The following is a 25,681-nucleotide window of genomic DNA, read 5'->3' on the forward strand; positions in this document are numbered from 1 at the left end:
TGCTGCCACCACCATGCTTCACTGTGGGGATGGTGTTCTCGGGGTGATGAGAGGTGTTGGGTTTGCTCCAGACATAGCGTTTTCTTAATGGCCAAAAAGCTACATTTTAGTCTCAGCTTCGCAGCTCCTTCAGGGTTATCTTTGGTGTCTTTGTTGCCTCTCTGATGAATGCCCTCCTTGCCTGGTCCGTGAGTTTTGGTGGGCGGCCCTCTCTTGGCAGGTTTGTTGTGGTGCCATATTCTTTCCATTTTTTAATAATGAATTTAATGGTGCTCTGTGGGATGTTAAAAGTTTGGGATATTTTTTTATAACCCAACCCTGATTAGTACTTCTCCACAACTTTTTCCCTGACCTGTTTGGAGAGCTCCTTGGTCTTCATGGTGCTGCTTGCTTGATGGTGCCCCTTGCTTAGTGGTGTTGCAGACTCTGGGGCCTTTCAGAATAGGTGTATACATACTGAGATCATGTGACAGATCATGTCACACTTAGATTGCACACAGGTGGACTTTATTTAACAAATTATGTGACTTCTGAAGGTAATTGGTTGCACCAGATCTTATTTAGGAGCTTCATAGCATGAATACATATCCACTTTTACGGTTTGAATTTTTTTTAAACAAGTTTTAAATTGTTTTGCTAGAGCTGCCCCGGTCAACTGTAAGTGCTGTTATTGTGAAGTGGAAATGTCTAGGAGCAGCAACGACTCAAGCCGTCTCAGAGGGTCCCAAATTAGGATTCCCAGGGCAGCTCAAGCACAGACAGGTTCCACCACCTCTAAAAGGGGGTATAGAAGCCACCTTTGTCCCTAATACTTAGGGAATACTAATACTAATACTAATACCTCATGAGGCCTGAACTGTCAGAGCCCCATATAGGTAACCAGAACCTTCTGCAACTTGGCTATGCGCACTGACATGCTGCCACTGCAGCCCAAGTCCATAGATCCCATGGTTCCAAAAACAATACTTACCTTGCGATCCTGAAATGTCAGAACTGGTACAAGGAACCGAAAGTCCAAAATATCAGACCACTTGTTGTGACTTGGTATAGCATCGACCAGAGTTGATGAACCACGGCAGCCCGAGGCTCCATCCCACTGGAAACTTGCTGTAACCTGGATAAATGCGCAACCTGCGCGCTGCCTAACACCCACTCCTGGTCCCAGCCATAAGAACACTATGAGCCACACCGGCAGCAGTTACATCCAAGCGATAAAACCTTGTCATGCCCCTGAACAATGCCCAAGCAGCCGCCTCACCCTTAGTGGCGTGAGCACGCACACCGCTAGGCAATCCTTGTCCTTTGTTGTCATATGCCGGGGAGAAAGTGCCCTACCCCGAGCTGGATTAGCGAAAAATACAAAAAGCTGGTCACAAACACAGATATCCTTGGTCCTATTCATATACAGCACGTGCGTAAAGTGTGCACCAGACAGGCCATGCATCCTCCATTGTTCATTAGAAGCAAACAGAGGAGGTGAGAAAGGGAACTGCTCGAAAGCCCGGAAGGGTGTACTGATAGCAGGTAGAGATCCCCAACCATCACATAGAGCAGGATCCAATGCCACTGATACTCCACAGAATCAGTTCCCAATGGAGCATCCAGATCCATCATCGACAAGAAAAGACTAGAATACGTGTTCTCTCACGATGCATAAGATCTACGCCAGCCCTGCACACCGGTCCCATTCTGGACAACCATCGAGGGGTGCAGTCTCCACTCCGTAGAGATAGGACCACCCCCTGGAAAGCAGATCCAAACCTACGTTGAAAGATCCGGGAAGATACTTCCCCATAAGCGACAGGAAATGTGCACTGCTCCATACGAGCAGATAACGGGACAGGTTTATGAGCGAGAGAGACCACATCCCTTCCTGTCTGTTGATGTATGCCACCACCGTCCTGTTGTCAGACCTTACCAACACATACTGGCCCTCCAACATTGGAAGGAAACAGCTCAGCCATAGAAAACAGTCAGTAGCTCTAGGTAATTGATATGAGTGCCCTTTGCGCTGTTGACCAAATCCCTCACACAGAGCTCCCCATCCCAGTAAGGATGCATATGTCGTGATCACCCTGCGGGACAGTACCCGGTCCATGAGAACCCCCTGCAACAACAGTTGCGGGTTCCTCCAAGGAATTAACACCCTTAGGCATGACTGGGATACCATGAGCAGCTGATGGCAGTGGTGAAATACGTCCAGACACGTAGCAATCCCCCAGCACTAAAACAAAAGCATCAACAGAAGTCCCAGAGGCACTACAGAGGCGAACTGCAGAGCCCCTGTCACCGCCCTCATCACCCATGGTGAAACTGCTTGCCCACCACTGGACTGGAGAATGCTGCCAGTCTTCCATACCTTATCTCCTGAAAAAGTAAAGCGCCCCCCTGAGGACTGGGATAAAAAATGGTTTTATCGTGCTTGTTTTCATATCCACCACTCTTGACAACCGTGTGTCTGAATGTGGGGAAGGAACTCGTTTTTTGTTATGCCCACACTTGGACAATAACACAGTCTTGATACCCCTCACCAAGGATCCTTGGGTAGAAACAATGTGCTTTCGTATTACCTCTGTTCTGATAGCCGGCCCACACCGGGTTCAGGGACTTCGGCAACCAGTAACTTTGCCCCATTGACCGAGCCACTTAAAAGCACTGTTGCCACAACAAATTCTTGGGGAGGAAGGCCCCACTAAGCCACCACCATTGCCCCCATACTTTCCCCCACAGCCAGGATAGTACAGCGTGACAGACGCAGCACAAAATCAGCCATAGCACGGATTTCGTTGTGATGCTCTGAAACCGGCTTCCCCGTCTCCACGGTCTTCTTTAGCTTCTGCAGCAAATCGATATGATACATCTGCAGCACTGGACCACATTCAACGAAAGGGCCTCCACACCCTCAGCCTGATACATTTTGTCCAACTGATCCGCCGAGAACTGGCACTGTGTATTTGGAAGCACAATGCTAGAATAAGCCCCCTTGTTAGCCTCTGGAGCTAAGTAACCTGCCAGCTTTCCATCCATCGGCAGTGTGTAAATGAGCCCCGCCTTCTCCGTACCCTCTACATTATTGAGCTCGCCATAACCTGGTAGCACTAGCCTGGTTGAATGAGGGGATTCCCAGGTCATCAGCGAAATCTTTAAACATGGGTAAGCGCTGCATGGACAGGAGGTAAATAACTTCACCCAAAACTGGAGGAACTCCGCTGTGGAAGAGAAGACGGCCAATCCACCCCAGGTGATCTGCCAGCCTACGACACAGCTCCATCAAAGGTGCATTAACCACCAATGGTTCACTCTCTCCCATCGAATCCACAACCGGGGCTTTAGGCTCCCTGTACAGATGCCATCCGATTCACACTCTGAAAACCGTCCAGAGCCAACCAGGGATAGTATATCATCCCTGGAATCCAGACTCTGAACACTGCCAGAGAAACCAGAATGAGCCTCACTCAGATGGGATGACAACCCTATCAACTCTAACCACCACTGCTGCTCTCTCCCGGCAGGCCTCCTGAGTGTGGTTCCACTCCAGACAAACAGGACTGCACTTACTTTTCATTGTGAAACCCCATGCATGAGGTTGGAGGTTCAAATTTGTCTGGTTAGCGTTTTTGAACTCTTACCACTGGCCCTCTTACCCAAGCAAGGAAGCATTAGCTACACAAGCAGAGCAGAAAGTGCTTAGCTTTCAGCAAACAGAAAAAAACTCCAAGTACGCTCCCCCCACTAACAGACACCTAAGTTGGAGCTGAATCTCGAGCCCCGGCATCCATTGGCCCGTTTCATTTTCAGTTTTCTTCAGGTGAATAGGATTGGTCGTTGACCAATATGTTATACCAAGTGACCGACTGAAAGGGAACAACTATCTGAATGAAATAAGATGATTAAGCTTAACACTCGCAACAATTGTTTGGTAAACCCTAAGCGTGCATTTATAACAGACCTCTAATAAAATACGATACACATGTGCCAATTTAGTTTGACATTGGTTAAGTGAATGTTGAGGTGCTGAGAGAACATAGGGCTGACATGCTGAGGGAACATAAGGCTCAGAAAAGATAAGGCTGAGGGAACATAGGGCAGACCCTGTCAGTCTTTCCACTGAGAAACTGACTTCCCTATACTCTTCATTGACCTTGTTCTGAAAAATCACTTTGAAGCAGATTATTATTATAATTTTTTTTTAAGACGAAACAAAAGGACTTTGGCTGTGGAATGCAGAGGCCTGTCTGTTACGAATGGTCCCGTGACCCTGGGGGATGCCAGGTCAGGCATAACTCAGACAGTGTTGATACGGGGTAGAAGGCTGAAGAATGGCCGCTGTCAGCGAGATGGAGATGAATGAGTGCAGGCCTACGTTAGTGTTAGTCAGGGGGTGGGAGATTGTGAGGAACTGGGTCTGCCAGCATGGCATTTGCCCCTCTCCATGAGCCAGTTGAAAGAAATGTCTGTCACCTCGGGCTGACAACAGGAAGTCTCTGTGTTTTGAGGAACTTCCTGTTCCTGTCAGCTGGACAACTTTGATGTGTTTCTAGGTAGCCTTGATTGCCTTTCGCTTGAGAAGCAGAACGAGACATCTGTGGAAACTGGGGATTGAATACATTTTTAATCACTGTCTAAAAGGGAAGAGGATATTTTTAGTGGATGGAGAGGTTAAGCTGTGTTAGCACACTGCACATTGTTGTCTTTCTTTCTGAGAAAGTATGTCTGACAAACAGGCTGTCCCTGTAGGAGACACATTTATTGGTTCCAGGGAGAACCCTTTCAACAAAGAACCTTTAACACTAGAACCATTTACCCCATACAGTCCCTGACAGTTATTTTGATGCTCTTGCCACTTTAGAGCATATTTACAAAGGGTGCGAGAAGCTCCAGACTTTTTTTCCATTTAAGTCAATTGTTATAATGCTTGTGAATATCAACGGGATGAAAGCTTCGCTACAGTTCAGTGAGACAATCACCACACCGACCGACTCCAGATAGTGATGTGCGTATCCCATCTGTAGACGGCCTTAGATCCAGAACAGCAGTCTACCTCTGATTTATTTGTCTAATTAACGCATTTTGAAATGTAGAAGGACTGCTTTTTACCATAGGCAATGGAGATGAAAAGAGACCAAATCAATCAGGTTTTCAAACTGAGCTCAAATACTAGTTGAAGTTCTGCTTCAATAAAGAGCTAGAGATGGTTTGTAAACTGAAGGGTATTTAAAAGGCTTGAATGTACGTGAAATCAGAGCCATAGCTTGACAAGCAAGAGCAGTCTTCCTTTGGTGGTTATAAAAAAAAGTGGCTTATAAATTAAACATTTGGCTACTGAACAGATCGGTTATAGCATGACTTAAACCAGGAAGTCAAAGCTCTTTTCCATTCGAACCAGGAGAACATGATCTGTTTCTCTCGTTCAATTAAAGTGTGACGTAAACAAGACTCATGGCTATAATAAAACACAAATCAGTGTCCCAGCACACACACACACACGCACACACACTGAATGAGCCGAGGCAGAAGCCCTGTGTCTCAGTGCAGCCTTATCATCTTTTATGTATTATTTGTATTCCAGTCAAAGTCAGGTCCTTGGTCCCGCGTGCCAGCGTTATCACTCTGTGGATCAAGATGGCGCCGGAGGGGAGGGCTGCTGTCTTATCGGCTCTTAAACAACCATGCTATTTCGTTTGCTTTTTCGCGTTGTTCGTAATTTGTTTTGTACATAATGTTGCTGCTACCGTCTCTTATGACCGAAAATAGCTTCTTATATGGCAGGGCTTGCAAACTATTACAGACTACAAAGAGAAGCACAGACGAGAGTTGCCCAGTGACACAAGCCTACCAGATGAGCTAAATAACTTCTACGTTCGCTTCGAGGCAAGTAACACTGAAACATGCATGAGAGCATCAGCTGTTCTGGACGTCTGTGTGATCACGCCCTCCGCATCCAATGTGAGTAAGACCTTTAAACAGGTCAACATTCACAAGGCCGCTGGGCCAGACGGATTACCAGGACGTGCTGGCCAACTGGCAATTGTCTTCACTGACATTTTCAACCTCTCCCTGTCTGAGTCTGTAATACCAACATGTTTCAAGCAGACCACCATAGTCCCTGTGCCTAAGAACACTAAGGTAACCTGCCTAAATGACTACCAACCCGTAGCACTCATGTCTGTAGTCATGAAATGCTTTGAAAGGCTGGTCATGGCTCAAATCAACACCATTATCCCAGAAACCCTAGACCCACTCCAATTTGCATACCGCACAAACAGATCCAAAGATGATGCAATCTCTATTGCACTCCACACTGCCCTTTCCCACCTGGACAAAATGAACACCTATGTGAGAATGCTATTCATTGACTACAGCTCAGAGTTCAACACCATAGTGCCCTCAAAGCTCATCACTAAGCTAAGGACCCTGGGACGAAAAACCTCCTTCTTCAACTGGATCCTGGATTTCCTGACGTTGACAACACATCCACCACGCTGATCCTCAACACGGGGGCCCCTCAGGGGTGCTTTCTTAGTCCCCTACTGTACTCCCTGTTCACCCACAACTGCGTGGCCAAGCACGACTCCAACACCATCATTAGGTTTGCTGACGACACAACAGTGGGAGGCCTGATCACCGACAACAATGATACAGACTATAGGGAGGAGGTCAGAGACCTGGCAGTGTGGTGCCAGGACAACAATCTCTCCCTCAATGTGAGCAAGACAAAGGAGATTATCGTGGACTACAGGAAAAGGAGGGCAAAACAGGCCCCCATTAACATTGACGTGGCTGTAGTCTAGCGAGTCGAGAGTTTCAAGTTCCTTGGTGTCCACATCACCAACAAACTTTTTCTTCTCTTGACTTTATATTGCGTTTGGCAACTTTCATAAATTAGGTGCATTACCGCCACTGACCTCATTCGTCTTTCAGTCACCCACGTGGGTATAACCGATGAGGAGATGGCACGTAGGTACCTGCTTCTATAAACCAATGAGGAGATGGGAGAGGCAGGACTTGCAGCGCAATCTGCGTCAGAAATAGAACTGATTTCTATTTTAGTACTTGGCAACGCAGACGCTCGTTGGCGCGCACGAGCAGTGTGGGTGCAATAATTTAATAACATAGATTTCTAAATGTATTTTGCAACGCTCGCACATGCGACGCGAGCGGTTTGGTCAGCATGTTAGACTCCACTATGAGGCACAATCATCTGCAGGTTGAACATAGAAGAGTGGCCAGAAAAAAGCCATTGCTTAAAGAAAAAGATAAGCAATCACGTTTGGTGTTCGCCAAAGATTGTAGACTCCTAAATTGATAGTGCAGTTTGTTTAGGCGATTTTACAGCTAACTAACTACAGTATGTTACATGCTAATATTGTCTTTAGTATTATTGTGTGTAGCTACGTTTGCTAACGTTAGCTAGCTACCTAGCTAGCTAGCCAGTCAGCCGATAGATAGAGGATTAGTGGATTTTGTAGTCGACTTGAGTTGCAACAGATTTCCACAATGATTTTCCATGTTGCTACCAATCTTATTATAACGCCAAAATGAAACATTTGTTCACAAAAATCATTATTGTCACATATTAGTGATATTTAACACTGTACATTAAAGGAATGAGTGGTTTTGGTGGATTCTTTGTCTGACAATCATGGATTGAGACAATGGTTTTTCAATAGGAGTCATCCGTTGATGGCTGATGAACAACGGAGATGATTGGCCTTTGTACTTACAGTACGCAACTCATCCAGAACAATGAAATTAGCTAAACCTTTTAAAGACAAAAACGGACAATGAAGAATGCATATGCGTTTTCAAATGCTTTTATATGTCTCTGGGTGGTCATTCGTGTTACACATTTTTATGATGACTTATCTTATATCTCTTCTCTCAGGAGTCAGGATCCTCTTGGCTGGACAGTGTCCTCGCTCATCTAGCTGACATCATTCTACTGGAGGACACTCCGTCCATCCAGATGGAGGTTGCTGTTCTGGTGAAGGAGTTTCCAGACATACGGTAAAGGTTTCAATCATTTGGGGAATGCAGTATAGAGCACTGTTTTAGAAACGTTGCAGAGTGAACTAATTTGCCAAGTGTCATTCATTGGTCACCATTTCCTATATACGCAATGCCACAGTACACAGAACCTACATTCCACAGTGCAGTTTCATAAGTGCTGTTTTTGGCATGTGGACAAAGGTAGCACAATTTAAGTCCACATATACACTGAGTGTATAAAACATTAGGAACACCTTCCTACTATTGAAGTGCACCACCTTTTCCCCTCGGAACAGATTCAATTTGTTGGGGCATTTCTTTTATTTTTTTTATTTTTTTACCTTTGTTTAACCAGGTAGGCAAGTTGAGAACAAGTTCTCATTTACAACTGCGACCTGGCCAAGATAAAGCAAAGCAGTTCGACACATACAACAACACAGAGTTACACATGGAGTAAAACAAATATACAGTCAATTATACAGTACAAAAACAAGTCTATATACAATGTGAGCAAATGAGGTGAGATAAGGGAGGTAAAGGCAATAAAAAAGGCCACGGTGGCGAAGTAAATACAATATAGCAATTAAAAACACTGGAATTGTAGATTTGCAGTAGGTGAATGTGCAAAGTAGAAATACTGGAGTGCAAGGGAGCAAAATAAATAAATAAATACAGTAGGGGATGAGGTGATTGTTTGGGCTATTTATAGATGGGCTATGTACAGGTACAGTGATCTGTGAGCTGCTCTGACAGCTGGTGCTTAAAGCTGGTGAGAGAGATAAGTGTTTCCAGTTTCAGAGATTTTTGTAGTTCGTTCCAGTCACTGGCAGCAGAGAACTGGAAGGAGAGGCGGCCAAAGGAGGAATTGGCCCTGGGGGTGACCAGTGAAATACACATGGACTCTACAAGGTGTTGAAAGCGTTCCACAGGGATGCTGGCCCATGTTGACTTCAGTGCTTCCCACAGTTGTGTCAAGTTGGCTGGATGTCCTTTGGTTGGTGGACCATTCTTAATACACACGGGAAACTGTTGAGCGTGAAAAACGCAGCAGTAGCGTGGCACCAGACTATCTCCCGTGGGGTGGCAGGAAAAGGAAATACAGTTCAGCAGTTCTTGACACACTCAAACCGATGCGCCTGGCATACTCTTGCCAATTCACCCTCTGAATGGCACACAATCTATGTCTCAATTGTCTCAAGGCTTAAAATCCTTCTTTAACCTGTCTCCTCCCCTTTATCTACACTGATTGAAGTGGATTTAACAAGTGACATCAATAAGGGTTCACAGCTTTCACCTGGTCAGTCTATGTCATGGAAAGAGCAGGTGTTCCTAATGTTTTGTGCACTCATTGTAGACTTTCTGTTGACACAATGGGTCAACACAAGGAAAAGAAGCACGGAAACATACTTATATTAACCCTGCTATTCTTGGAGAGGACCGAGGGGCTGTTTTGAGTGGCAGAGGCTGGTTAGTCCCATAAGGTACTGTCCCTGGCCCCTCGTTGTTTGTGTGTTTCATGGGGTCAGTCACTGGACGGCTAGCTGGCAGCGTACCCAGTATGTGACGCATGACCCGTGGCCCGGCAGACAGGAAGCTGCTGCAGAGTATTTCCTTTTCCTGCCACCCCACGGGAGACAGTCTGGTGCCACGCTCTGGAATCAAAGGATGGAACTAAAGCAGGTCGATACGATGTTAACTCATTCAGGCACAAGGAGTGCCTTTTGTTTGCTTGCTCGCAACTCGCCGTTGGTATTTTCAGAGATCAAAGTCTGCAGTCCACCACTGGGACTCCCCCATATGTCCCAATAGTTCCTACATCAGCCCCTCATCCCCCCCAACCACTGTTTAACACCTTTGTTTACAGGCTCAGTCAGTTTCACCCCACCCTTGATTGCTTTGTGAACAAACCCTTCCTCTTGTTCATATTGAAACAATCAGCAAATCAAATCAAACTTAAATGAAAGTGAATTTAAAATCGCAACACACTTTAAATTCAATTTACTTGGAAAGTCTGGTAGATGTACCAGGTGAAGAAATGTAAAAAGAAATAAGGTTTTGTCACATCTTTGTTGAATCGTGTCTAATTGGCATGAAATATACATCATTTTTTATCAATAGATCAACTGAACATAATAAGTTATGGTCCTTTGCTGTGCATAATTGAATCATGAATCAGCATCAAAATGACTGAAACACACTAACACCAGTCTCTATCTCCCTCCCTTTCCTCCCCTTCTCTCCCTCCATCATCCCTGCAGGAAGAAGCACGTCTCCACCCTGCTGAACGTGCGGGGCATGATGCGTCAGGCGGAGCGTGAGGAGATCCTGAACATAGTCCGAGACTTCGAGAGCAGTGGCAGCTCTGCCCTTCTAAGCCGGGATCACGCCCTCTTCTCAGACATCCCTGTCACCTCCGAGGTGCACTGCATCAACCTGGGCCTCATCCGCGTCGCCATGACCCTCGCCAACTGGTTCTCAGAGGCCCGGCCTCGACGACACCGCAAGAAAACCCCCAGGAACAGAACCACGCTGCCACTGGAACCCCTGACCGAGGAGAAGGATATGGATGATGATTGACTTCAAGGAAAATTATATGGAGCACATTGGTAGAACAGAGGCTCACCCGTAACACTCATAATTCTGTATCAATGTGCTCGTTTGCATGACTAATTAATACTGATGGTGCGTAATATAATTGTTTGACTTTCTGCTGTAAATAACATAGGTAGAGGTTTGTTGTTGACAAGAATTTGACGAGCACTCAATCCTAATATCTGTCATATTATGTGCTGCGACTACTACTATGGGGCGGAATACTGTGAAACATACTACTGATAGGAAATTCAAGTCTCCAAAGAAACGTGAAACTATCAAATCCGCTTTTAATTCATCTGTAAATTGACTTCTCACTCATTTACAGACATTTCAAAGGAATGTGATAAAAAATGACTTGACCTCAGGTACAGCACATACAAGCTCATCTACTGCACCTCGAGCTCAGATATTTCTTCATGTTTGGAATGAGAACCAGTACACAGTTGCATTGCTTGGATTGATTTTAAGGCATACTTGAAACACAGATTTCGTATCATCTATGAAGGTATCACTTCAATGGTTTTGTAAACCTTATTGGGTAACACTTTACATTAAGGCAGTGTTTCTTAATGATGGTCCTGGGGACACAAAACGGTGTTCATTTTTGTTCTTGCCCTAGCACTTGATTCATCTAATCAACTCATCATCAAGCTTTTCGATGTGAATCAGGTGTGTTAGTGCTGGGGCAAAAACAAACATGTTCACCCCTTTGGGTCCCCAGGACCAGGATTGAGAAATACTGTATTAAGGTATACTTTTATACATAAATAAGTAGTTAATAAACTGTTAATTATTCATTTAACGATAACTTAGAGCTAACTAATGTGTTATAACTGTTAACTTTTATAACTAACAATTCATTGTTTATAAACTACTTAGGGAAAGGGGGTACCTAGTCAACACACCTGAATGGATTCCACCAAAATGTGTTTTCCGCATTTAACCCAACCCCTCTGTATCAGAGAACTCTGAACTTAAGAATCATTTTAAGTACACCTTAATGTAAAGTTTTACCAGCTAAGGTAAAGTGTTACCAAAACTATTCAAACTGTTGTCATCATATTTCAACTAATTATTGTCCAGTTGAATGCTTTGTAATGTAAAGTTTTACCGGTTAAGTTAAAGTGTTACCAAAACTATTCAAACTGTTGTCATCATATTCCAACTAATTATTGTCCAGTTGAATGCTTTGTAGATTCCAATGCAATGTATGACCTATGGATATATATGTTGTTCAATATCTCTTTATTCTATGGGTAATTTAACCTAATCCTAACCTTGTCTTGGATACTGCACAGCTTTTCTCTGCTCTTTCTCTAACTTTGTATTGTTGTTTGATACACGTATGTATGGAAATATATGAGAAATATACATATATATATATGACATGGTTTGTAAATGTTTTGAACACTCAACTGTGAATGAATATGAGTAAATAAACCCCCATTGATTGGGTGGATTGAACTAACTTCTCATTTGATAGGGGCATATATTTGACCATATATAGAAGTACATACTGTATATTTGGTCACGTTTGGGAGCAAACTAATCTTTAAAATACAAAATGTCATGTGCTGAGAAGCATATGTTTGATGACAGAAAGGTGGTTTCCTGCCCAAGGGAGGAATGCTGAACATCTTGAAAACAGCAGTGGTGAACAAACAAACCAAAGGGCAGTCTGACAAACTGATATAGTGTATGATGAAGGGTATACACTGAGTGTACAAAACATTAAGGACACATGCTCTTTCCATGACAGACTGACCAGGTGAATCCAGTTGAAAGCTATGATCCCTTATTGATGTCACTTGTTAAATTCACTTCAATTGGTGTAGATGAAGGGGAGGAGACAGGTTAAAGAAGGATTTTTAAGCCTTGAGACAATTGAGACATGGATTGTGTATGTGTGCCATTCAGAGGGTGTATTGGCAAGACAAAATATTTAAGTGCCTAGTAGGTGCCAGGCGCATAAGCTTGTGTCAAGAACTGCAACGCTACTGAGTTTTTCACACTAAGCAGTTTCCTGTGTGTATCAAGAATACTCCACCATGTGTTATGGCAGCTACTGTATGTCCATTTGGGTTCCACCGTGGCTCCTATATGGTGCTTGGTTGCAAAGGGAAACTGAAGGGTCGTACCTCCAGACTCATCCGAGGGGATGTTTTGTGGTAAACAAAGGCTACGTGTTGTCTACCGCCGAGGTGGCAAACGGATGCTTTTATTGGAGCCAAGTTTACGCCACGCACTAGGAGGGAACTTCCTTTTTGCTGGTCGGAGTGTGGGTTCAGCCATGCGGGATCTTTTTCATGCTTTATAAACACTCATGGGCTGTTCAAAACAAGTCAGACAACCTCAGTATGGGTTATGTGCTGTGTTTTCTCTTCACACACTCCCTAAATTGGGCTGTATCTCTAAAAGCTTATGTCACTACATGTCTATGTGTAGCTTTCTTACCCTTTTCCATGGAAAAATTACAACACATGGCAGAAAATTCTGTACTCAGAGCAGATGGTTCACATTGACCACTTGAACATCCTTGTTTTTCAATGGCGACCAATAGCACACAGTGTCCCACTTCCCTACTGTGAGTGTTCATGACTCACCTGCACCAGACCGCCTGGTCCTGGAGGGTTGCAGCAGACCAACCAGGGTAAGTAAAAAAAGCCTTGCACGAGTCTGAACGGTGCATACAGTAGGAGCAGGAGTCTGTTTCTGGACAGGATGCTAGTCTATCACAGGGACTTACCCCCAATCTACACGGTCAAAAGTATGTGGACACCTGCTCATCGAACATCTCATTCCAAAATCATGGGCATTAATATGGAGTTTGTGCCCCCTTTGCTGCTATAACAGCCTCCACTGTTCTGCGAAGGCTTTCCACTAGATGTTGGACCATTGCTGTGGGGACTTGCTTCCATTCAGCCACAAGAGCATTAGTGAGGTCGGGCACTGATGTTGGGCAATTAGGCCTGGCTCGCAGTCGACGTTCCAATTCATCCCAAAGATGTTCGATGGGATTGAGGTCAGTGCTCTGTGCAGGCCAGTCAAAATCTTCCACACAAAACCATTTCTGTATGGACCTCGCTTTATGCATGGGGGCATTGTCGTGCTGAAACAGGAAAGGGCCTTCCCCAAACTGTTGCCGCAAAGTTGGAAGCACAGAATCGTCTAGAATGTCATTGTATGCTGTAGCGTTAAGATTTCCCTTCACTGGAACTAAGGGGATAGTCCGAACCATGAAAAACAGCCTCAGACCATTATTCCTTCTCCACCAAACTTTACAGTTGGCACTATGCATTGGGGCAGGTAGCGTTCTCCTGGCATCCACCAAACCCAGATTCGTCTGTCAGACTGCCAGATGGTGAAGCGTGATTCATCACTCAAGAGAATGTGTTTCCACTGCTTCAGAGTCCAATGGCGGTGAGCTTTACACCACTCTAGCCAACGCTTGGCATAGCGCATGGTGATCGTAGGCCTGTGTGCGGCTGCTTGGCCATGGAAAGCCATTTCATGAAACTCCCGACGAACAGTTATTGTGCTGACGTTGCTTCCAGAGGCCGTTTGGAACTTGGTAGTGAGTGCTGCAACCGAAGAAAATACGATTTCTATGCGCTATGCGCTTCAGCACTCGGCGGTCGTGTTCTGTAAGCTTGTGTGGCCTACCACTTCGCGGCTGAGACGTTGTCGCTCCTATACGTTTCAACTTCACAATAACAGCACTTACAGTTGACTGGGGCAGCTCTAGCAGGGCAGAAATTTGACGAACTGACCTGTTAGAAAGGTGGCATCCTATGACGGTGCCACGTTGAAAGTCACTGAGCTCTTCAGTAAGGCGTTTCTACTGACAATGTTTCAATATGGAGATTGCATGGCTGCGTACTCATATTTATACACCTGTCAGCAACGGGTGTGGCTGAAATAGCCAAATCCACTAATTTGAAGAGGTGTCCTCATACTTTTCTATATACAGCACCTTTGGAAATTATTCAGACCCATGATATTTTCCACATTTTGTTACATTTCAGCCTTATTCTAAAATGGATACAAAAAATACAGCAATCTAAACACAATACCCCATAATGACAAAGCTAAAACAGGTTGAGACATTTTTTCAAATGTATTAAAAATAAAAAACAGAAATTTACATAATATTTACATAATTTACATTTATTCAGACCCTTTGCTGTGAGACTTGAAATTGAGTTGCATCCTGTCCCATTGAACATCCTTGAGATGTTTCTACAACTTGATTGGAGTCCACCTGTGGTAAATTCAATTTATTGGACATGATTTGGAAAGGCACACACCTGTCTATATAAGGTCCTGCAGTTGACAGTGCATGTCAGAGCAAAAACCAAGCTATGAGGTCGAAGGAACTGTCCGTAGAGCTCCGAGACAGGATTGTGCCGAGCCATAGATCTGGGGAAGGGTACCAAAAAATGTCTGCATCATGGAAGGTCACCAAGAACACATTGGCCTCCATCATTCTTAAATGGAAGAAGTTTGGAACCACCAAATCAAATCAAATCAAATGTTATTTGTCACATGTGCAGGTGTAGATCTTACCGTGAAATGCTTACTTAAAGCCCTTTACCAACAATGCAGTTCAAGAAATAGAGTTAAGAAAATATTTACTAAATGAACTAAAGTTTTTTTTTTAAATGACATAACAATAACGAGGCTATATACAGGGGAATTAATTGTTCAGCAGTCTTATGACTTGGGATAGAAGCTGTTAAGAAGCCTTTTGGTCCTAAACTTGGCACTCCAGTACTGCTTGCCGTGCGGTAGCAGAGAGAACAGTCTATGACTTGGGTGACTGGAGTCTTTGACAGTTTTTGGGGCCTTCCTCTAACACCGCCTAGTATATAGGTCCTGGATGACAGGAATCTTGGCCCCGGTGATGTACTAGGCCGTACGCACTACCCTCTGTAGCGCCTTACGTCAGATGCCAAGCAGTTACCATACCAGGCGGTGATGCAGCCAGTCAGGATGCTCTCGATGGTGCAGTTGTTGAACTTTTTCAGGATCTGGGGACCCATGCCAAATCCTTTCAATCTCTTGAGGGGGAAAGGTGTTGTCGTGCCATCTTCACAAATGTCTTGGTGTGTTTGGACCATGATCATTCATTGGTTATGTGGACACCAAGTAACTTGAAACTCTCAACCCGCTCAAAGGCTCTTCCTATGGCTGGCTCCCCGATCAAACTGGGGGAGAAGGGCCTTGGCCAAGAACTCGATGATCACTCTGACAGAGCTCTATAGTTCCTTTGTGTAGATGGGAGAACCTTCCAGAAGGACAGCCAACTCTGCAGCACTCCACCAATCATGCCTTTATGGTAGAGTGGCCAGATGGAAACCACTCCTCAGTAAAAGGCACTTGACAGCCTCGTTGGAGTTTGACTAAAGGCACCTAAAGACTCTCAGACCATGAGAAACAAGTTTCTCTGGTCTGATGAAACCAAGATTGAACTCGTTGGCCTGAATGCCAAGCATCACGGCTGGATGAAACCTGGCACTATCCTTACAGTGAAGCATGTTGTTGTCCGCATCATGCTGTGGGGATGTTTTTCAGCAGCAGGGACTGGGAGACTAGTCAGGATCGAGGGAAAGATGAACGGAGCAAAGTACAGAGAGATCCTTGATGAAAACCTGTCCCAGGGAGCTCAGGACCTCAGACCTGGTTGAAGGTTCACCTTCCAACAGGACAACGACACTAAGCACACAATCAAGACAACGCAGGAGTGGCTTCGGGACAAGTCTTTGAATGTTCCTGAGTGGCCCAGCCAAAGACCGGACTTGAACCTGATCAAACATCTCTGGAAAGACCTGAAAATAGCTGTGCAGCAGCGCTCCCCATCCATCCTGACAGAGCTTGAGAGGATCTGCAGAGAAGAATGGGAGAAACTCCCAAAAACAGCTGTGCCAAGCTCGTAGAGTCATACCCAAGAAGACTTGATACTGTAATCGCTGGCAAAAGTGCTTCAACAAAGTACTGAGTAAAGGGTCTGAATACTTATCTAAATGTGATTTTTCAGTTTTTTATGTTTAAATAATTAGCAAAAATGTCTAAAAACCTGTTTTTGCTTTGTCACTATTGATGAAGAAAGAAATATATTTTAGAATAAGGCTGTAACGTAACAAAATGTGGAAGGGGGTCTGAATCAAGGGGTCTGAATACTTTCCGAAGGCACTGTATAGTGTACAGGAAAAATGCCAAGGGGGATGAATACTTTTGAAAGGCACTGTTTCTCCTCTGCCAAGCGGAGATGCATCATTGGTATGACGGTGATTGGATTCCCAACCTTCCAATCTCAGGGCGTATACTAACCACAAGGCCACTGAACTACCAGGGTAGGTTTGCAAAATTCTGTTAACTTCCCCAAAGTCCTGTCTGGAAGTTTCCTGGAATCAAGAGGGAATAAGCAGGAATCCTCCAACATGTCATTCTGAAAAATGTTGGAATTCTGGGAAAGTTACTGGAATTTTGCAACCCTGTGGGTAAACAATAGAGTTAGGAAGTCTTCAGTTGTCAGACAACCAAAGTTGACAGCATGGTCAACTGTCCCTGGTGCCAGGCTGCGCTGTCATCTGAAACAAAGAGGGAAGGTTCGTCTACAGACTTCATTCCCCACGGTTAGAATACCAGACATGAAAGTTTCCGTCCATAGCATTCTTATCTCCCCTGTCAGCTCACTTTGTCTGTCATGCCTGCCGTGTCTCTCCTCGCTCTTCCTCTGACTGGGGTTGTCATCAATCCTTTCCTAATCCTCCCTCTTCTCTTTCCTCTCTCTCTCCCCCTTTCACAGTTGAGGTACTCTCTATGTTTGTGTATCCGGTCAGGCCTAAACAAGTTGGGAGAAATACTTGGTTGAAAATCTTAAAATGTACTATGATATAATTTTTGCCAAACTTTCACAGTTTCTTCCTGCCAATGGTTATTGCGTCTTGCCTCCTGTCACTATGCTAAGTAAACACTATGGTTGACATTTCCTCTTGTAAACGCACAAACGCACAAAAAAGTGCGCAAAGTAACCTAAACTTTTGAAACAGACAGGACGCGGAAAATAATCAAAACAAGTTACTAACACTTAGCTTGCACTTGCAGCATCACTGCGAGGGTACGTTTAGAAAAAGAAATGTCCTCATATATTGACCTAAGATAAATAATAGGTGCGACTTTCGCTCACAATTAAACGATTTTAAGCTTTGATCAAAGCCAGTCCCTGTTGATTGCAGTGGTGGAAAAAGTACACAATTTTCATACTTGCGTAAGTGTAAAGATACCTCAAAAGAAAATGACTCAAGTAAAACTGAAAGTCACCCAGTAAAATACTACTTGAGTAAAAGTATTTGGTTTTAAATGTACTTAAGTATCAAAAGTAAAAGTATAAATAATTTTTCATTCCTTATATTAAGCAAACCAGATGTTCTTGTTTTTTTAAATTTAGGGATAGCCAGGGACACAGTTGTGCTCAAGGGATTGGAGCTAACCCTTTAGCTGTAGCCATGTTAGCTCCAATGCTAACCCTGTTGAAACATCCAAAGTGTACAGAACACTGTGAGACTAGGCTATTTGACCTAGAAAAGCACAATGTATTGTCCATTTAGGCAAGTCTTGTAAAGGACAGGAAGTAAGTCAATTTAAGTTTGGCATTGCTTTGAATGTTGAGCTTGGCTGACTCTAATTTATATGGATATCTAACGGCATCATCAGACATCCTTTCATATACCTAGAACACTACGGACACAGATGCCACCGGTGAGTATTCCAGGCAAGGACCAACCTTTTTGGCAGAGGTAGGCAGGTAGGGGCAGGAACCAAATGAGCTCATGTACATGGAGGTTCCCACTGATCGGGTCCTTTAATGGCGCAACAGCAACAGAACATCACAATGAAGTCCCTGGGAAGAACCACCCAGCTTCCTCCTAATTAATACGGGCCAGCACTGGAAAACACATCTGACTTAATCACCAACAATCCACTGTTTGTTTTCGGAACAAAGCCTCAACCGCCTCCCCCTCTCTTTTTCCGCTCAATGAATACACATTTTCATGGTTTGGTTCCTACATTTTTTGTTGTTGTTTGCTCTGGATTTGCCTGGCTGTGTTGAGGAGGGAGGGAGAGAAGGGGTCGGCCCAGTCTGGAGCACAGCAACCCTCTATTCCCTTTGATTATAAATACAAGCTTCTGGTCTGAGTGTGCCTAAAGGTTGAGTTGTGTCCACCCACGTGGGCACACACTGGTTGAATCAACATTGTTTCAACATTATTTGTCAAAGTATTGTGATGTAGAATCAACTTGGAAAATACATTGGATTTGAAAAAGTAATCAACCAGTACTATTTTCAACCAGCATTGTCAACATTGAAATTAGGGTAAAACATCCCCGTAAATACATTGACTTAACCTGACTAACTGATTGTTACATCAATCTAATTTCAACATAATCATCAGAACAATGTATAAGTTGAAATTGCATAAAAAATTCCACATAGAAACGTAAAAAATATTTTTCATCCTGTTCACAACATTGTTTACAACGCTGGTTGAAAAGAGATGAAAACAGTACTGGTTGATTATGTTTTCAAATCCAATGTATTTGTCACGTTGATTCCACGTCACATTACGTTGAAACAACGTTGATTCAACCAGTGTGTGCCCAGTGGGCACTCTTTCTCTCCTAGTGGGTGATGACCCAGCAGGGCAGGGTTGTGGCATCGACTGCCTATAGATTGCTTAACAACGTTCCTATAAACAACACATCACAATGCAGCCCGCCGTAACACGCCACAGGCCGACAGAGGAAGACTCAATAGAACCCCATGTCCTCTTCCACTACTGTATACGTCTGCTCTGCGTCTGTCAGGATGGCTACCCACTTGAATCAAAACAATAGGGCACTTCGTCAAACCCGATGGGATATCCTGATTTATGTTATCACAGTGTATTCATCAGGTTACTCTTTATTTAGCCCTGTAGGAGACATATGGTTCCGTAACCTGTGAACTGAGAATAAAACTCAGTGTGCATCCCAAATGGCTCCCTATTCCCTATACAGTGCACTACTTTTGACCAGGGCCTATAGGGCTCCCTGGTCAAAAGTAGTGCACTATAAGTGGAATAGGGTGACATTTGGGATGCTGCAGCCTCAGTATTTTTCCCTGGATTCTTGGCTGGTGGACCACCCACCCTGTTTGTGTCAGTATCCATGTCCACCTTAAATTATTACCCTTGACCAGAATATGAGAAGCAGATGTCCACTTTTCTTCAGAGGGCATCGTAAAATAACCTTGATAAAATCTAATCTGACTTAGACGTCTTACACAAGTGTTCTCTCTAAGACGAAATCATGTAAGCCACAAAGTCACATTTAAGGTTCCATGGTTGTGTTTTTAAAATGTGTGTCATGTCATGCACAAAAATACATATTCATTGTGAAAACAGATCAAACTCAATATGAGAACGTACAGAAGGATAAGGAGAACTATAAACAACCCTATCAAAAATAAGCTCAGGGTTTAATAATAAGTTATTGATTGCTTTACTTTGTTAATTGTGTTTACATTTTTTTCTACACAAGATTAATTCTGGCTTGATGGCAATTCATAATTCTGACAAAGTGAGAGAGATCGCCCATATTTCAAAAATAATAATACAATGCCACGAAACACAAGACCGAATTGGCCAAAGTATGTCCCTATAAATATTTTGTTGGGCCTGAGTTGCATGATGTCACTGACACTGTAAACATCCAAAGTGGCTGGGATATTTGTTTTCCTTTGAGTAAACTGTTTTGACGTTTGAATAATAGTGAGAAAAACACAGAGGGATGCTTTATTCATCCTGCGTGCGTATGCAGCTGTCTTTATTTACGCGACCACATCCCCTGTCCTTAGAGACCTGGTTGCGATACAGGAGCACTGTCTACACTCATCACACACAGGACAGATCACCTCACCTCGTTTTCATAATGCAAACAGGAGCTCGAATGTATAGAAATACAATCTATTGCACAATGATATTATTTATATGCCCAAAATACTCTGTTGCGGTCCATCACGGTGTATATTTTTTGTTGTTGTGTTTAACTCTGAATATATATTTTATTGAACAGACATGGCAGTGACAGGAGAGGTAGGAGAGATACACTCCTCTACGTACTTATTTGGACAATGAAGCTAAAACGATTAATTTGGCTCTATACACCAATATTTTGGATTTGAGATCAAATGTTTTATATGAGGTGACAGTACAGAATGCCACCTTTAATTTGAGGGTATTTTCATTCATATCTGTTATACCGTTTAGAAATGAATGCACTTTATGTATCATGAATAATGATGAGTAAGAAAGTTAAACTATTCCTTTAGGTCATCAGACTGTCCAAACCTTAACACTGTAAAGGTCATCCCTTTTCCATGTCTCTTTTGAGAAAAAGATTGTATCTCAATTGGACAAACTTAAAGGGATAGTTCACCCAGATTACACAATGACATATTTGTGTCCTTACCCTGTAAGCAGTCTTTGGACAAGGAGAGACAGCAATCCATGCTTTGGTTCAGTTTACCTGGCTGCTGTCACCAAATGCCTACTTCAGCGTTTCTGTCCAAACACCAATGCAAGTCAATACAAAGTCAAAATTAGCAGGTTTTAAATTACCTGCACAAATCATCTTAAAGTAACTTAATTAAGCTACACAATCAAACTACCCACCCAATTTACCTACCTCACCCCCCATACTGCTTTTATTTATTTACTTTTCTGCTCTTTTGCACACCAGTATCTCTTCTTGCACATGATCATCTGATGATTTATCACTCCAGTGTTAATCTGCTAAATTGTAATTATTCGATTTATTGCCTACCTCATGCCGTTTGCACACATTGTATATAGATTCTCTTTTTTTTCTACCATGTTATTGACTTGTTTATTGTTTACTCCATGTGTAACTCTGTGTTGTCTGTTCACACTGCTATGCTTTATCTTGGCCAGGTCGCAGTTGCAAATGAGAACTTGTTCTCAACTAGCCTACCTGGTTAAATAAAGGTGAAATAAAAATAAAATAAAAAATATACCTTTTGGGATAATTTGGCCAAGAAATTCACTTTACTTTCAGCTTTACCCTTTAACTGTCTCTTCTTGAAAAATGTTACTTGATGTTTATTTTGGAAATAACAGAGCTCTACCAGGCGGTTGTGAAGTCAAAACAGAGTCATACTAGCAATGCCATATTAGAAGGGAAATTTGCATAGCAATTTAACTCATTTCAATGATATTACAAAAAATGGCTTTAGGTCTGCTTCAATGGCTTTTATATGTAAGCATACTTAAATGAGGACTGATGTCAATTATGGTAATTTTGTATGTTCAACATAAATATTAAATTACACTAACCACATTTCCATTCACAGTTTTTATGTGAGTCATACCTAATAAAAAAAAATAAAGTCAGTTGTGATTGAAACAGGAAGTTTTGGTACAGTTTTATAAATGCCGACAGATAATTAGTTCGTTCGACATGGTAGGATGTTTTTGTGTCGGTAAAATGTACAGTATTATGCGAGAAATGGTGGTGGAAACGCCTTTATGCAGAAACATTGATATAAGAACCACCATATCAAAGTTAACTTGGAGTCCCACTACGACTCCGGAAACCATGCAGTTTTTTGGCTACAGATGAAATAAATTACGATAAACTTCACAGGGTGGGGAAAGTGCAGTGATCTTGATGCTCCTTTCCAATAAATATTGAGGGTCTAATTCTGGTGACATGATGATCGATGCTGGAATGCCGTTTGACATACAAAGCTCCTCACGTAGACTAGCCTATCCACACAGCCTACCCGCACTGAATCTGCAAACTGTTGGCTAGAGCACATCTGCCAAGACCATAGTAGGCACATTTGCTATTTAATGCAACAGTTTTTGTGACAAAACTATCGGTAGAGTTGAAAATGTGATGGAAACACATTGAACTTTAGATTTCTACTTGGTACATGAAAACTTAAGCAAAAAAATGGTGTGTGCACTACGTCATCACGCACTGATTTTTATCCGCAACAAGTCAGTTTGGTTGAAACTCATCACTTGTGAGAAAATTCACATTATGCGAGAAATGCTGATGGAAATGCTTTTATGCACAAATATTGATATTATAAGAATCATATCTAGGTAAATTTGGAGTCCCACAATGACATGTTGTGAGGTCCTCCCCCTTCAACTCATCAGGAAAGCATGCGGTTTATTAGGCTACAGATAAAATAAATCATGATGAACTTCACATGATGAACAAAAATAAAAACGCATTATGTAAAGTGTTGGTCCCATGTTTCATAAGCTGAAATAATAGATTCAAGACATTTTCCATACGCACAAAAAGCTTATTTAAATTTGGTTACATCCCTGTTAGTGAGCATTTCTCCTTTTCCAAAATAATCCACCTAACAGGTGTGGCTTATCAAGAAGCTGATTAAACGGCTTGATCATTACACAGGTGCACCTTGTACTGGGGAAAATAAAAGGCCATTCTAAAATGTGCAGTTTTGTCACACACCACAATGCCGAAGATGTCTCAAGGTTTGAGAGAGCGAGCAATTGACATGCTGACTGCAGGAATGTCCACCAGAGCTGTTCCTAGAGAATTGAATGTTCATTTATTTACCATAAACCGACCTCCAACGTCGTTTTCGAACATTTGGCAGTACGTCCAACCGGCCTCACAACCGCAGACCACATGTAACCTCACCAACCCAGGACTTCCACATCCGGCTTCTTCACCTGCGGGATTGTCTGAGACCAGCCACCCAGCTGATGAAACTGAGTTTGTACAACCAAATAATTTTTGCAGACAAACTGTCAGAAACCATCTCTGGGAAGCTCATCTACGTGCTCGTTGTCCTCACCAGGGTCTTGACCTGACTGCAGTTCCGCGTCGTAACCGACTTCAGTGGGCAAATGCTCACCTTCGATGACAACTGACAAGTGTTCTTCACGGATGAATCCCGGTTTCAACTGTACCAGGCAGATGGCTGACAGCATGTATGGCGTTGTGTGGGCGAGCGGTTTGCTGATGTCAACGTTGTGAACAGAGTGCCCCATGGTGGTGGTGGTTTTATTGTATGGGCTGGCACGGACAGCGAACACAATTGCATTTTATCGATGGCAATTTGAATGCACAGTGATACCGTGACGAGATCCTGAGGCCCATTGTCATGCCATTCTTTATTAAAAAAATTATAGGATTAGGTTTTGTCCTTAATGCACTCTATTGCTTAACAAGAGACGAACAGTTCCTGTGCTGACATTGCTTCCAGAGGCAGTTGGAAATTAGTAGTGTGATGCAACCGAGGACAGACAAATCTTACCTCGGTGGTCCCGTTCTGTGAGCTTGTGTGGCCTACCACTTTGCGGCTGAGTCGTTGTTGCTCCTAGACGTTTCCACTTCACAATAATAGCACTTACAGTTGACCGGGGCAGCTCTTGACGAACTGACTTGTTGGAAAGGTGGCATCCTATGACGGTGCCACATTGAAAGTCTCTGAGCTCTTCAGTACCGGCCATTCTACTGCCAATGTTTGTCTATGGAGATTGCATGGCTGTGTGCAACGGGTGTGGCTGAAATAGCCGAATCCACTAATTTGAAGGGGTGTCCACATACACTATACGTATATACAAATGTATGTCCTTGTCCTCTCCTTGGTTGATTTAGGGGGCATCTTATAGAAAACAATTATAATAATAATTCAAGTCAGTAATAACCATAGCAAGTCACATAAATAGACATCAAAATCACTCAATCATCCTAACATAATACAAAATGTAATAGTCTTATTTAGCAACTAAGTTTTCAATTTCAACTTAACCATGATCATATATGTAATTTGTGTGTCTTTTCAGGTCTTAAGGTAAATCAAAATGTATGAACTAATACATTTAGTCATTACCACCACATTCTGTCCTTACCATCACAGTTCATTATGTGGTGGTAATGACGTGTGGTGTGAATTACATTTTTACAGTATTTGGTCATAAATAAAAGGGATTCTAGCATGCTAACTCCAGTTGAACAGCTAGCATACAATGTATCCTAAATACACATAATTAAAACATAATTTAAAAAATCTGACATAATTTTATGAAATTATAGCCTTTTTGGTAATGACACAATAAAAACATTATCTTCTCAAGTCATATTTACCTTTATTTTTCTGTCATTTCCAGGCATCAAAATGTGAATCTCCCTCCATGACATCCATGTGGTCCACTGTCACTATTCACATCCATGGTAACCAAGAACACAAACTTTTGAAAAAACATTATTATCATGTAATTTGCTTGTCGTGGTGGTAATGACCCAATACTTAGAGACGACTGTATTTTGTGCAAAAAAAGTAACAAGTGGCTTATGCACATGTACAGTGGGGCAAAAAGTATTTAGTCAGCCACCAATTGTCCAAGTTCTCCCGCTTAAAAAGATGAGAGAGGCCTGTAATTTTAATCATAGGTACACTTCAACTATGACAGACAAAACGAGAAAAAAAATCCAGAAAATCACATTGTAGGATTTTTAATGAATTTATTTGCAAATTATGGTAGAAAATAAGTATTTGGCCAATAACAAAAGTTTATCTCAATACTTTGTTATATACCCTTTGTTGGCAATGACAGAGGTCAAACGTTTTCCGTAAGTCTTCACAAGGTTTTCACACACTGTTGCTGGTATTTTGGCCCATTCCTCCATGCAGATCTCCTCTAGAGCAATGATGTTTTGGGGCTGTTGCTGGGCAACACAGACTTTCAACTCCCTCCAAAGATTTTCTATGGGGTTGATATCTGGAGACTGGCCTTAGGCACTCCAGGACCTTGAAATGCTTCTACGAAGCCATCCTTCGTTGCCGGGCGTGGGTGTTTGGGATCATTGTCATTGCTGAAAGACCAGCCACGTTTCATCTTCAATGCCTTACTGATGGAGGTTTTCACTCAAATCTCACGATAATGGCCCCATTCATTCTGTCCTTTTACACGGATCAGTCGTCGCTGGTGCCTTTGCAGAAAAACCAGCCCCAAAGCATGATGTTTCCACCCCCTATGCTTCA

The 25,681-nt window shown here is 42.9% G+C and overlaps 1 protein-coding gene across 1 annotated transcript in view; it reads left to right on the top strand.

The window, feature by feature from the left end:
• exoc3l2a (exocyst complex component 3-like 2a) overlaps nucleotides 1-12,020 on the top strand; it is a 30,617-nt gene extending 18,597 nt beyond the window's left edge. The window contains exons 12-13 of the mRNA XM_024013744.1: nucleotides 7,886-8,007; nucleotides 10,248-12,020. Coding sequence (XP_023869512.1) covers nucleotides 7,886-8,007; nucleotides 10,248-10,566 — 441 coding nt within the window. The 3' untranslated portion in view covers nucleotides 10,567-12,020. The remainder of the gene's footprint in view (nucleotides 1-7,885; nucleotides 8,008-10,247) is intronic.
• The last annotated feature ends 13,661 nt before the right edge of the window (nucleotides 12,021-25,681 follow it).

Source organism: Salvelinus sp. IW2-2015, linkage group LG20, assembly GCF_002910315.2.
Source record: "Salvelinus sp. IW2-2015 linkage group LG20, ASM291031v2, whole genome shotgun sequence".
NCBI lineage: Eukaryota > Metazoa > Chordata > Actinopteri > Salmoniformes > Salmonidae > Salvelinus > Salvelinus sp. IW2-2015.